At 33.5% G+C, this 12,738-nt stretch overlaps 2 protein-coding genes across 2 annotated transcripts; one reads left to right on the plus strand and one right to left on the minus strand.

The window, feature by feature from the left end:
• The first annotated feature begins 6,092 nt into the window (after positions 1–6,092).
• LOC130716816 (F-box/kelch-repeat protein At3g23880-like) lies at positions 6,093–7,190 on the plus strand. The gene has a single exon (XM_057566820.1). The coding sequence runs from the start codon at positions 6,093–6,095 to the stop codon at positions 7,188–7,190; it is 1,098 nt and encodes a 365-aa protein (XP_057422803.1).
• A 2,639-nt stretch (positions 7,191–9,829) lies between these two features.
• On the minus strand, positions 9,830–11,104 carry LOC130716819 (F-box/kelch-repeat protein At3g23880-like). The gene has a single exon (XM_057566825.1). The coding sequence runs from the start codon at positions 11,102–11,104 to the stop codon at positions 9,830–9,832; it is 1,275 nt and encodes a 424-aa protein (XP_057422808.1).
• Positions 11,105–12,738: the final 1,634 nt, after the last annotated feature.

The following is a 12,738-nucleotide window of genomic DNA, read 5'->3' on the forward strand; positions in this document are numbered from 1 at the left end:
AACTTTGCATGTGTTAGTGACATATTTTGAAGATAAAAAAATTCGTCGCTAAAATAAATGATTTTTTTTGTGTGAGATATGGTTTTTTTGGTAAGCAAAATTGTATTGAGGAGGTACTAGGGGTACCTCAACCCAATGTAAGTACAAGGAAAAGGTCCAAAGGACAATTTATTTTTTCCTTCTTATGTAACTTGTGGTGTAATCTTTGTAGCTATCTATAACTCTCCTTGTATTGGGTTGAAGTACCCCTTGTACTTCTCTTCAATATATTTTTTGGCTTATCAAAAAAAAAAAAACAATGACAAAAAGAAAAAGAAACATACATCAAAAACAAAGCTTACAACCTTTTCCTAGCTATGCCACTACATACCCCAAAAATTTGTGTGAGATAGGTATCCTCGTTTGGAGGCAATCATATTCAAGTCAGGAACATCCACATTATGGTGATGCTAACTCTCCCATCGGAGATTTTTTCCATCCGCAGGACTCGAACCCGAGACCTTGCTTAAGGAGAATCAAACATGTAACACTTGAACCAACCACCCGTTGATCTAAAATAAAGGTTATAAGTTTTTTTTACTGGAAAAATAAAGGATATAAGTTGGTGATGAATTTTGCAACCAAAACCATCCTTTATAAATTTTGTCACTAGATTTGTCACTATTAATCATATCCAAGTAGTTTGTGACCGATTTTGATATCACTTGCAAAATATAAAATGAGTGGGGTGAGTGTATAGTTTAGATAAAAACGGAAAAAAGTATCATTTTCTATTTTACTCTAAATCATTATATAAGTCCAGTTATTTTAATATATATTTAAAAATGTATGTAAGTATATAATATAAAGAAATTCTCATAAAATTCTAACATAACAATTTTTATAAAATATATTAATACGAATGATATATTTATTTAAATAGATGGTTAGGTTTATAAGACTTTTTGGTTGGCTTCAGTCTAATTTTTTTTAATAAAATAGACTTTTACAAAAATCTAGGTCTTGTGTATTCATTTATGAATTTAGTCTAATCAGACTTGAGCATGTTGTAGACTATTGTCATAGGCCCTACAAACAACCTGACTTATATCCCACTCCTATTTACATCTTACATCTTTCCTGGTTTATAAAAAATAAAAACCATCTTACATCTTTCCTTGCCACTTCTTTCCTCCTACCCAAAACAAAAACAGTAATTTATGTGTGATTGAATTAAAAGAGGCTGTTGTTTCAGGGCTATATATCAAAATGTAGTTCAATTTTCAAAGAAATGAAAATTTGTTTGCCTTTTAAGAACATAGGCACATGCTTCCCACCAAAACCGTGTGTAGAAGAACTACACGAGCACTATTTAACAACCCAAGAAAAGATTCCCCTTAATTAGAGTAGAATTTTATTTATCATTTCACTAATTAAGTAATTAGAGTGTGCGAGTGTGTTGTACGTGTCAAGGGGCTAGCTTGACTGAAAATGTCTTTTTGAAATATCAATTGACTTAGAACTCAGGCAACATATATTCCACAATTTTTTGTTTCTTATACTCCTATACAATTATTGAATATGCACAACAATAACATATTTTTCACTGTGCATATATAGTTTACACTTTACATAGTTCTTAAAGTAGATTATGTCGGTTCAAAATGATTGTTGAACGTGTTTATTTAAATTTGTGATTTTACATTTGATATTTCCTATTGAGTTTCTTCTTGGAGAATGCTTTTGTTTAGTTTTTTTTTTTTGCTGTTTGTGTTGTTTAATTTTTCAATCTATAAAAAAATTAATAACAAGAGAGGATAGATACGTCAAAATAAAAAAAATAAGAGAGGACATATGGACTACACATTAATTCATTAAAATAACTGTTATTTTATATACGTCGGGGTTAGATGTGTTTTTACTTTTTAGTTCCAATAAAATTATAAATTACAGTTGATTTCTAATTTTAATCTTAAAAAATGAAAATAAATAAGAACTGCTTTTTAATAACAGTTTTTAAAAACTGGTTATCCCAAACAAGTTTGTTTTTCTGTTTTTAAAAACATAAAAAAATTACAACAGTTGCATATAAACAGACTCCTAATCAGATTTATTTCACTTATTTAAATTTTGATGAATGTCTTTGCTTCAGGTTGAGTTAAGTATGTGCTTGTTTTGTGGTTTCTCACTTTCGAAAAAACATTCAACATCTAAGCAAGAAATTTAGAATTTAACGGTAATACACGGTCAGTGTAAACATTTTTTACACATACATCTAATGATAGGTTGTCAAATCAGAAAATAAGTTTTTAATTTAATTAGAATAAAAAAAGATCATAAATGTATTTGAATACGTGGCTTTCAGCTATTGAATATCTGTGTAAAAATATTTTACACTAACAGTGCACAACCATTAAACTCAGAAATTTAATTATCCGTTGAGAAAATTGACGTCTTACATTCCAAAACATTTTTTTTTGAATACCGATACGCAATTTCATTGAATAGTAGAATAAGCTTCTACCAAAATAGAACTTAATATTACATATTAGGTCACAATGTTGAATTTCTTCTCATTAGGTTTTGTTAGATAAAACGTAGGGTGCACTCAGTTAAAAAATCTTAATTCATAAGTTTTTATAAACGCTTATTACAATAAACTTAAAATAATTTATAGATAAGTACAAGTAGTTATTCATAAGTAAATTGAAAAAACCTGTTAAAAAAATTGAAAAAAACTATGAAAAAAAACTAAAAAAGAGATAGGCATGTCATATTATATGTGCCTTTTGCTTTAATACACACTACATATATTACAATTGTTTTATCTCAAAATAAGTGATGGTACCGCTTGAAACAGGGGCTGAATTGCTGCCCACTTCTCAGGTCCACCAGGCTCTTCAAGCGGCCCTTTTTTCAACTGCCAAGCCCATATTGAAAGTATTTTGGTGATGGGATCCATCAAATCTGCAGAACTTTTTACCATCACCATTCATTGCCGCCGAGAAATCACGGAAATTCACCACCACCATTCATCGTCTTCAGCGATTTGCATCACGAGAGCAACAAACTCCGTGCCGAGTCACCGCCGACTCATCACGGAGAGCAACAAACTCCGTGCTTCTTTTACAGGGCGCCATTGGGCCTGTTTCTTGAACCCTACTACGAAGTCAATGTCTCGCAAGTTTCCCACGGTTATTTTTATGAAGGGTGGCAGTGGATTTGGCTATAAGTATGTGAGTGATACTTACAAGGTGGTGTTAGTCCCACGGAGGATAACCACCTTCACAAGCGAGTTGAAGGTGAAGGTTTTTAGCACGAGTGACACTAACTCAAGATACCTTAAATTTCTCGCTCCCTTTCTTATAGATCAAGTTGGAGTTAATATGATGGGACTTTGAACTGGTTAGTAATAAGCCGTATATGGGGGTGTGACAATGATAAGTATGATTTTTTCATTTGATTTGAATAAGAAGGAGCATGTGGAATTATGCATGCCTCGTACGTCTATAATAAGGAGGACCATATTTGGGGGTTCTAGGTGAGTGTCTATGTTTTTCTCACACTATCAAGGAAATCTATAATTTCGTTACCGATGAAGGAGTTTGGTGTTGAAGAGTCTTGAACTAAATTGGTCAACATTAGTTATAGACATGTTGAAGCTCCTAACTTGTTCTTCTCACTTTTTACTATATGCATGTTTGACAATGGTGATGTCCTAACGATGGCGCAAGATTCCTCTATAACTATAACTATAACCAGAGAGATTTTTTTTTTAATTTGTTAAATGGTGCTAAAGAAAGGCTATAACCAGAGAGATAATAGATAGATTGGATTTTCTTGAAATTTGTAACACCATAAATCGATTTCAGACCATGATTTACTCGGAAAGTTTGATTGCACCATTTTGAAATTAAGTATGTAAAAAAACCTTAATTGTTGAAATTATAAGTATCTTATTTGATGCAATTTTTTATACCTTGCTGAAATTAAGTATCCTGACTCCGATATGATGTTCATTTTTTAGCATATTCTGCTTTCATTTGATATTTTATGTTAATTTTGTATTTAACCATCAATTTATTCAAAATCATGAGAGTACGAACAAACTTACGCAAGAAAGTAACGAATAAGCAAATTAACCAATCAAAACTCTCATTCTAAAATTCAAAAATCCACTTAGAAATCATGGGGTGGGTAAATTGAAGGAAAGTATGCATTCTTATGTTTCGTTGTGGAACAATTCGTAATCTAAAGCATTTTCCAAAAGCATAGGTAAGGTTTCGGGAGAGACCATATGCTCATTTATTATGTGATCTTAGAATCTTTGAGAGAATTAATTTTATAGGCTGTCCATGGTCTTTGGGTTTATAGGCTTTTTTTTGTTCTCGGTTGCTTTGCGCTATGGGTGTAATCGGACCGGATTGGTTCGGATTTATGGTGTTTAAATGTCCGAACCAATCAACCATGTTCGGTTTGGATTGGTTCGGATTTCTAATGTTTGCTTCTAAACCCGAACCAAACCAACTCGATCTCAATTGGATTGGTTCGGATCGGATTGTCGGATTGAGAATAAAAAAATATTATTTAGAAATTTGCACGAAATTTATCATAAAAAATGTGAAAAATTATAAAAATATAGAAGAATCTAACATTTTCAAAGAATAAAACATTCGATAATGACATAATCCATATAATCCAAGTAAAACCAATATTTCCAATGCAAATATAAATATGCAATGTAATGGGCTGAAGTGTTTGGGCTAAATGTATATAACAATTCTCAATTCATTGGATTGGTTCGGATTGATCGGTTTTTCAATCCTCAAATCCGATACCCGAACCGATGGTAATCAGATGCAGTAAAAAAAATCTGAACTGAACCGATGATCCAATCCGACCCACCATAAAGTGTTCAGATCGGATCGGTTTGATCGGATTCACGGATCGGGTAGTATCCGCTTACACCCCTACTTTGCGCCGGCTTAGTTGGTGCTTTGGGCGGGTTGAGTTGCTGCCGGCTTTACTATTTTTGATTTTTTTTAGAAGAGTTATAAATCCTTGACATTTCCTCATCAATCAATTTACTTTTTGCTTTCGAAAAAAAAACCTAATTTTATAATTATCAGTTGTGTGATACCCTAGTACAAGTTAAAAAAATATATGCGGTTGTGTTTATGCATTATCTCTCACTTTATACATATTTTCGAAGTGAAAGTTGTTCTTGTATTTCCTCATTCATATGATAATTGAGGTGGTAATAGTTGATTAAAAAAAGAGGTGGTGATAGTTGATAAAAAATTAAGGGTGCAATTGATCCTTACGAGAGACATGGAAAATCAAGGTGCAATTTAGTTTTTAACGGTCTACGCAAGAAATTAAATTAAAATGAGGATTAGAATATGAAAATAAATATAAGGATTATCAAAATCTTATGATAAAAATTAATGTTTCATATCTTCTTTAAAAAATTGATTCATATCAATAATTTAATTTGCAACCAAACGAATTTTCTACTTTTTTTTCTTTCTAAAACATGTTTTCGGAATAAATTTATCAAATAAGTTTTATTGTTTTTTTATTTTCAAAACTGTTTTTAAAATCATGTTAACAAACACGCTTTTTTCTTCTATTGTTCTTAAAAGTAGTTCTTAAAAATTATTTTAAAAAACTGTTTTGAAAACAAAAAATTGAGAACACAATTAAACACTTGTATTTTAAATTAAACTTATTTCTATTACTATTACTATTATTATTTTTGAAAGGGATTTCCATTATTATTGAAACAGATACTATCATTAATTACTTTCAAGATTTGCTCATTGAATACTGAGAATTGAGGAGGTTCATTATATATATGAATTCAAATTTACTTAAGAAAATAAAATAAAATAAACACATATCAAGTTCAAAAAATCATAGATAAATAAAATTTCGGAGAAATAATGAGATATGATATAAAATATTTGGGCAGTGGTTAATTATACAAGGTTAAATTACTCTCTCTGGTGCACGTTACTTGAAGCACCTATGCCGACGTCTGTGTGCTGAGTGGAGGAGATTAATCACATAAATCCACCATCACTACCATTCATCACTGCTCCACCTACAACATGCCTCCAAAGCTGCATAACAATGAGACACCATCAATTCCTGACGAACTTGTCACGGAGATCCTCTCATACCTCCCGTTGGAATCCCTAATACGTTTCATGTTGGTGTGCAAGACATGGAATTCTCTCATCTATGACAACCTCTCATACCTTCGTCGACGTGCCAACCCGCGTGTGCTCTCCGTGTCAAATGTAGCGCCATTCAATGTTTCATCTTTGCCCGTCAAATCCTTGCTCAAAACCCCTCATTCAGAAGACGAATCACATTTGATATGCACATTAGAAAATAGATATGATGTCATAGGTTCCTGCAATGGGTTGATCTGCTTGCTTGGAACTCATCTTTACTTTATTGGAATAAAGTGGGTCCTTTTCTTGAACCCTACCACAAGGTCAATGTCTCACAAGACTCCTGAGGTGGAAATTGATTGTGTGGGCCATTATGGATTCGGCTATGATCATGTGACTGACACCTACAAGGTAGTGTTACTCCCACAAAAGTTGAAGATCAAGGTTTTTAGCATGGGTGAAACTAATTGGAAAGTCACCAGATTTTCTGTACCCTATACTATTATTAATGGTAGAGTTGGAGTTCACATTAACGGGACTCTTAATTGGTTAGTCTCTAGAAATAATCAGAAATTCGCAATCATGATTTTTTCATTTGATTTGAATAAAGAGGAGCACGTGACATTCTCGCTGCCTGATATTGATAGGCATGCCGTGACCCGTTTACTTGGAGTTTTGGATGGGTTTCTATGTGTTTCTTACGTTAGTTGCTCCTCGGGCTATAATTTAAGTATTTGGAAAATGAAAGAGTTTGGAATTGATGACTCTTGGACTCAATTGCTCAACATTCGTTATGAAGATCTTCAATCTCATCCCGGGATGACGAATTATCAATGTGTCATGATGTATTATCAAGGTCTTCGCAGTGATTTTCCTCTGTGCTTATTCGACAATGGTGATTTCGTGATGCTCAAGGAGCGGCTCCTCTGTAACCATAGAGACAATAGAGTGGAACTTCTCCAAATTCCTAAAAACATAAATGGATTCAATGCAGTGAGTTACTTTGAAAGCTTTATTTCAGCTTGTTAAAATTATGTTCTAATTTGATTTTAATTTTTGTAGCATACAATGCTTGTGTTTTGACTTTTGATGTCCATTTTTTATTTTATCATCAACTTATTTTAGTATCATATATACGGTTTCATCCAGGGATTATCTGTCAATTTATGCATGTCTTTCGAAGTGAAAATTGTTCTTATGTTTCTTCGCGTTTAAATTTACAAACTTTGAACTCTCATTCATAATGCAATTTTTTTCAAGAGAATTTAAAATTTTGGGTCGTGCCATGACATATGTAGGCATCTTCTTGCCTCCGCCACTGCTAAGCGGCAATGAACTGACTAATAATTTTTTTTCCATTCACAATAGTTGAGAATCGAACTCTTACCAGTTGTAATATTATTGTTGGTGCTGTCTGACTTTGGTCATATTAAAGTGTTTGTGTCTAATTTTGAGGTGGAAACTTATCCAGATTGCTCCACAAATATATCTTGATTTGATAAATCCTGGTTACCTTTCTATAACCATAATAATGTTTTCAATCGGATTTAACAATGTTATACTCAGCTCTTACTCTTTGATTGTCACTATTCGTCCACTTAATTTCCCTACCAATGTTTATACGCTCCTTGTCCCTTACAATCTTTTAGAATAACTCTCTAATGTGTCCAATTTCATCCCAACTTTTAACCCCACAAGACCAAACCAGGGCTTATCATTGAACAGTGGGAACATAGGCTTCTGACTTCCAATTTCCTCATCATCTAATGACACAAGACTTCTCAGCTTCTCATATGGTAGCTACAAATATCAGAATGAGATGTTTCTCACTCTAATTTTGGACCATCTACATTTTCATTTCCACATAAGGTGCACGTTTGGTGCTTAATGTGTCGTGCCACATAAGAACCTTTTACTTTCAGATCAGAAAGAGAATAGAAGACTAAAACATCCAACACTTAAAATTTAAAGATCAATTTGCCTTATATGACTAAAACGGCCGAACCACAACCTTTCAAATATCAATTAACAATTAAATAACGTTAAAAAATATTAACTATTAAGTAAAATAAGTACAAATGGATCGTTGATTCAAATAGAACATGTTTGCTTCCACTTAAGTAAGGTATCGAATTCAAGTCTTATCAGTACTCATTCATCTTTCAGTAGCTTGTGGTTAATTTTCTCATCTTTTTTGAGGTTCATAATATGTAAAATATTTAGAGTGAGTTTGAAAGTTTCAAATTTCAAGCAACTATACCAGAAATGCAAGCAATTTGACATGCAATGAAAATATCACATTCACCATAACAAGGCAGACACCATCCTCAGCATATATAGGATATACAACCAAAACACAAAGTAGATACTCCAAATCAACCCAAACCACAAAATTGCAAGAGCTAGTCTTTATTTTCCTTAGAAAAATGCTTGAAAGTTTCAAATTTGGAGCAACTATACAAAAAATGCAAGAAAATTGACAAGCAAAGAAAATATCAAATTCATCATCATAAGCCACCATCTTCAACATATACAAAATAGACAAGCATTTTTATTTATATAGGGAAAAAAACAAAAGTTAATTAATCATCAAATGTTCCACTGTCTTAAAAGATTTGTGAACATGCTAACAAAATAAGCATAAAGCTTGTTCAGAGAACATGTCACTAAGATCAAGCTATGAATAGTGAATACCAACCCCATAAATCTCATACACAAAATAAACATGTCACTTATGGGCCTTCGCAAAAATATGATGAAGCTATGACCAGATACGAAATTAATCCATATCTTAACTTGATTGGTTATGATATGGACAATTAAGATTGACAGTAGTATCACGATAACTTCAAGTCAAAATGAGTAACAACATAATATCTTAAAAAAGTCAGATGAGGTACCTAAACACATGACAAATAAGTAGACAATGATTCTGAAAATCATGTAAGCGACACTAAGAGAAACAAACTGCAATAAGTCAATAACATTATTAAGAGGAAAAAGGATAAACATGCTAAATAGCATGTACTAAGTACTAACTCCAGCTTGGATTTCCTAAGCCATACTTTAAAATATAATAAAGTTCAGAAGCCTGCCTCGACTCCAACACGACTACGAAAACACTATTGAAACAAGATGATTTAACATTATATAAATAACAATCTCTTCCAAATGCTAAGCTCTCTTCTCGCAATATCATCTTTTGAAGGAAAGCCAAAACATCAAGCATAGCTCTGTAGAGCGCTCCTGCACCCTTAAAGGCCTGCGGGAAAAAATGAGTTTATTTTAAATGTTACCATATTATCAATTCTGTAGGATCTTAGTTTGAGAACTGTTATTTCATCCCAGACCTAAGTTGTTGTTCTTATATAATTTTCCACCAAAATTGCCTTTGATTCTCAACAAATGAGACATCAAATGTTTCCCTATCAATTAATAAATTTTGTCTACCACCAAACCTCATATTTCCTTGCAATTTAAGGTTTCACACTTATTTATGGAGAAATATAATCAATTAAGAACAAGAGAGTACAAGATAGTTTAAGGAATCATCTTCTTGTATCATGTGTTCTACATATGACTAATCATTTTTTGTTATGCACGTTAAATAATAATAAAATGGTGAAAAAGATTGAAGAATTACATACCCTAATCCTTATTGTCAGATACTATTTGTCATCTTCATTTGTCTCCACCAAGGAAATCATCAGCTGGTCATTTTCATTCGCTTGCTGAAAGTCATTAGGGAGTGATAGTAAACTCTCTCTATACAAACCACAGGGTAGTATACACTCTCTTTCCTCACCAAACATCATATGGGGTTCGGGCCATTTTGTGCTCTCATCAAGAAGCTGCCATCCTTTGTCATCAACTATCATTAATCCTCCAGAGCCGTATGAACAAAACAATTCACCATGTTTGGTGAAACATATTGGATGAATGACATCGCGGGGAATGTTGCAAGTAGAAAAAATAAATAACTTAGTCCAAGATGTCTGCACTTTATAGTCTTTCATCATCCATATCTCAGCCGTTGAATCTGTGTTACCCGGGTAACATAGGCTGAGACATTCTCCTATGACCCTCAAATAATACAAAAAATTATTTTCTAATCTCGTGACTAAAACTTGTGGCAAAGGAATTTCTGACAAATTCCGTTGCACCAAATGAAAGGCAATAATTACATGAAGTTTGGTTTCATAAGAGGTAACCAACCAATGTAGGGCGTCGTTCAAGAAGGCCGCAATTTTGAGATAAGCACAACCCATATCCACATATTGAGCATAAGTACCCTCCTGATCAAACCAAGAATTTGTTTTCATGGAAAAAATGCGAATAATTGTATGATCATTAGCTACTTGGTCTGGATAGGTATCATAAAAGTTCAAATGAATCACTTGCATAAGCACGAGCAAGTAGTCATCTGTTGATCTGTCATACCCAAAACCAATTGAACACATATCAATCATCCCATCATGGTCGTCTGCAATTCTTCTCTGCTCACCGGTTGATGGATTCCATACAAAAACATCACCCAGTGGATAGGCTACAAGAACAAACCCTCTACAAGAACCCACAAACTCAACATCGATAAAGGGGTCAAGACCATAAGACCTATATTCCATACGGGGTGGTGGAAGCGGAAGTTTGAGGTTTACTACACAAGATTCAGAATTGTGAAGTGATGCTGCATCTACATCTATGGACTCAATTTCAGATTCATTACCTTTTGTAAGACATCGATGGGTGGGTGCAGCAGCTAGGTCATAGTGAGATTTACCAAATTTGGGATCGGAAATGAGAGAATGCCACGATTTGCACACTGATTTGAAACGGAGCAGAGATCGAACTGGTAACCTCACCAAAATCGCTGGAATCAACTCGCCAGGGAGATAGGAGAAGAGATAGGGGCTCTCCGTGCTACATTGTTGTTGTTCGTTCATCTTTCTTCGTTGAAATTTTGTTCTCCAGTGAGTGAGGCTGAATTTGAACGATGAACAAAAAGACCCTTTGTAAACTCAATTGAATACCACTGTGGAATCCACCAATCACATTTCACCACCTTTAACTACTCAATTGCAGAAACCCGAGGAATCTAGCCGTTCAAAGAGCCTCTGCCTACTCTTAATCTTAACTCACTTGAGTAATAAACTTGTGGAGTAGTCAAATCGATAAAAAATTTGCTTTTAATTTATATACACTTATTTCTTTTAGAATTTAGACAACGTTAAAATTGAAAAGAATCATAATTTCAGCAATGAATACTCAAGTCTTAACCAAAAATAATGATGAGACTATAAGCACTCTCATCCAGATAAAACAAGAATGAGGACGAAAATTGGAAAAAAATAAGTACATAAGGAAACTTGTTCCACAAATTTTAAAAGCCTGCTTCATTTGAAAAAATATATAATTCTAATTCCATTTCCCGATTTTGCTAATAATTACAATAATGTTATCTTGTTTTCATTTTATTTTCTCTTTTAAAGTAATTGTTAACACGGAAAATATTTTGTCAAAAAAGAGGCAGGCCCTAAGGATTTAGAAATCGTCCCTCAGAATCAATAAGTATATGCTCACACTTGAATTCCACTTATACCGTCGAGAAAACAAAGAAAGTGAGAGAAATGTGATATATGATATGTAATGTAATAGAAAAAGAAGAAAGAAATAGAAAGAGAAATGAGTGAAAATGAAATTAAAGAAAAGAAGACTGCGGATGAATCAAAACCCCCTTGATAATATCTAAACATAGAATACAAATTTCATTGTTGTTTATTCATGCGATAAATTTAGCAGAGTAAGGACTAACTGTCACAAGTCAGCCTACAATACCAGTTGTCAATGAAGAAAGGAAAATGCAGGATCACACTACTAGAAAAAGGACTTTTCACATCAGCTATTTCACATCGGTGGATAAATTAACTGATGTAAAAGATAACGCGGTGGCAATATTGAAATTATATTGAACTTTTATGAGAGTTTTCACATCGGTTGGGAATATGTCTGATGTGAAAAGTAATTAGTAAACATTTTTTACAACGGTTGTTAGAATAAGCAATGTGAAAGCTAAATGCGGTGGCATTTTTGAAATTATAATGAAATACTTTTCACATCGGTTATAATATAACCGTTGGGAAACGTCACTTTTTCTTTAGTTTTCACATCGGTTATAGTATAACCGATGTGAAAAGTCTCTCTTTTCTTTAGTTTTCACATTGGTTATAATATAACCATTGGGAAAACTCTCTCTTTTCTTTAGTTTTTACACAGGGTACAAAGGATTAGAAAACGTTGAAAGCTTTCTTCCTCTTTTGTCGCCTACGCTCTCATTCTCTTTCGTCGTTGCTCGCCGTCGCTCGTGCGTTGTGCAGCTCCTGTTTCGCCTTGTCTCGTCGTCGCTTACCGTTCACCTCACTCTCATTCTCTCTCGGTCTCCAATTCCCTTGCTCCGCTTCCGCCGTTGCTCGTCGTCGCTCGTGCAGCTCTGTGCTCCACTTTGATTCCTTGCGTTAAGGTGCGTTGCTTCCTTGTTCTTTGTTTAGGTCAATTGCTCTGTGCTTTTCAATTTTTGCTT

This window comes from Lotus japonicus, chromosome 1, assembly GCF_012489685.1.
Source record: "Lotus japonicus ecotype B-129 chromosome 1, LjGifu_v1.2".
Lineage (NCBI taxonomy): Eukaryota > Viridiplantae > Streptophyta > Magnoliopsida > Fabales > Fabaceae > Lotus > Lotus japonicus.

Coding starts and splice junctions, on each gene's coding strand:
- LOC130716816 (XM_057566820.1), top strand. CDS start 6,093: ATGCCTCCAAAGCTGCATAACAATGAGACACCATCAATTCCTGACGAA.
- LOC130716819 (XM_057566825.1), bottom strand. CDS start 11,104: ATGAACGAACAACAACAATGTAGCACGGAGAGCCCCTATCTCTTCTCC.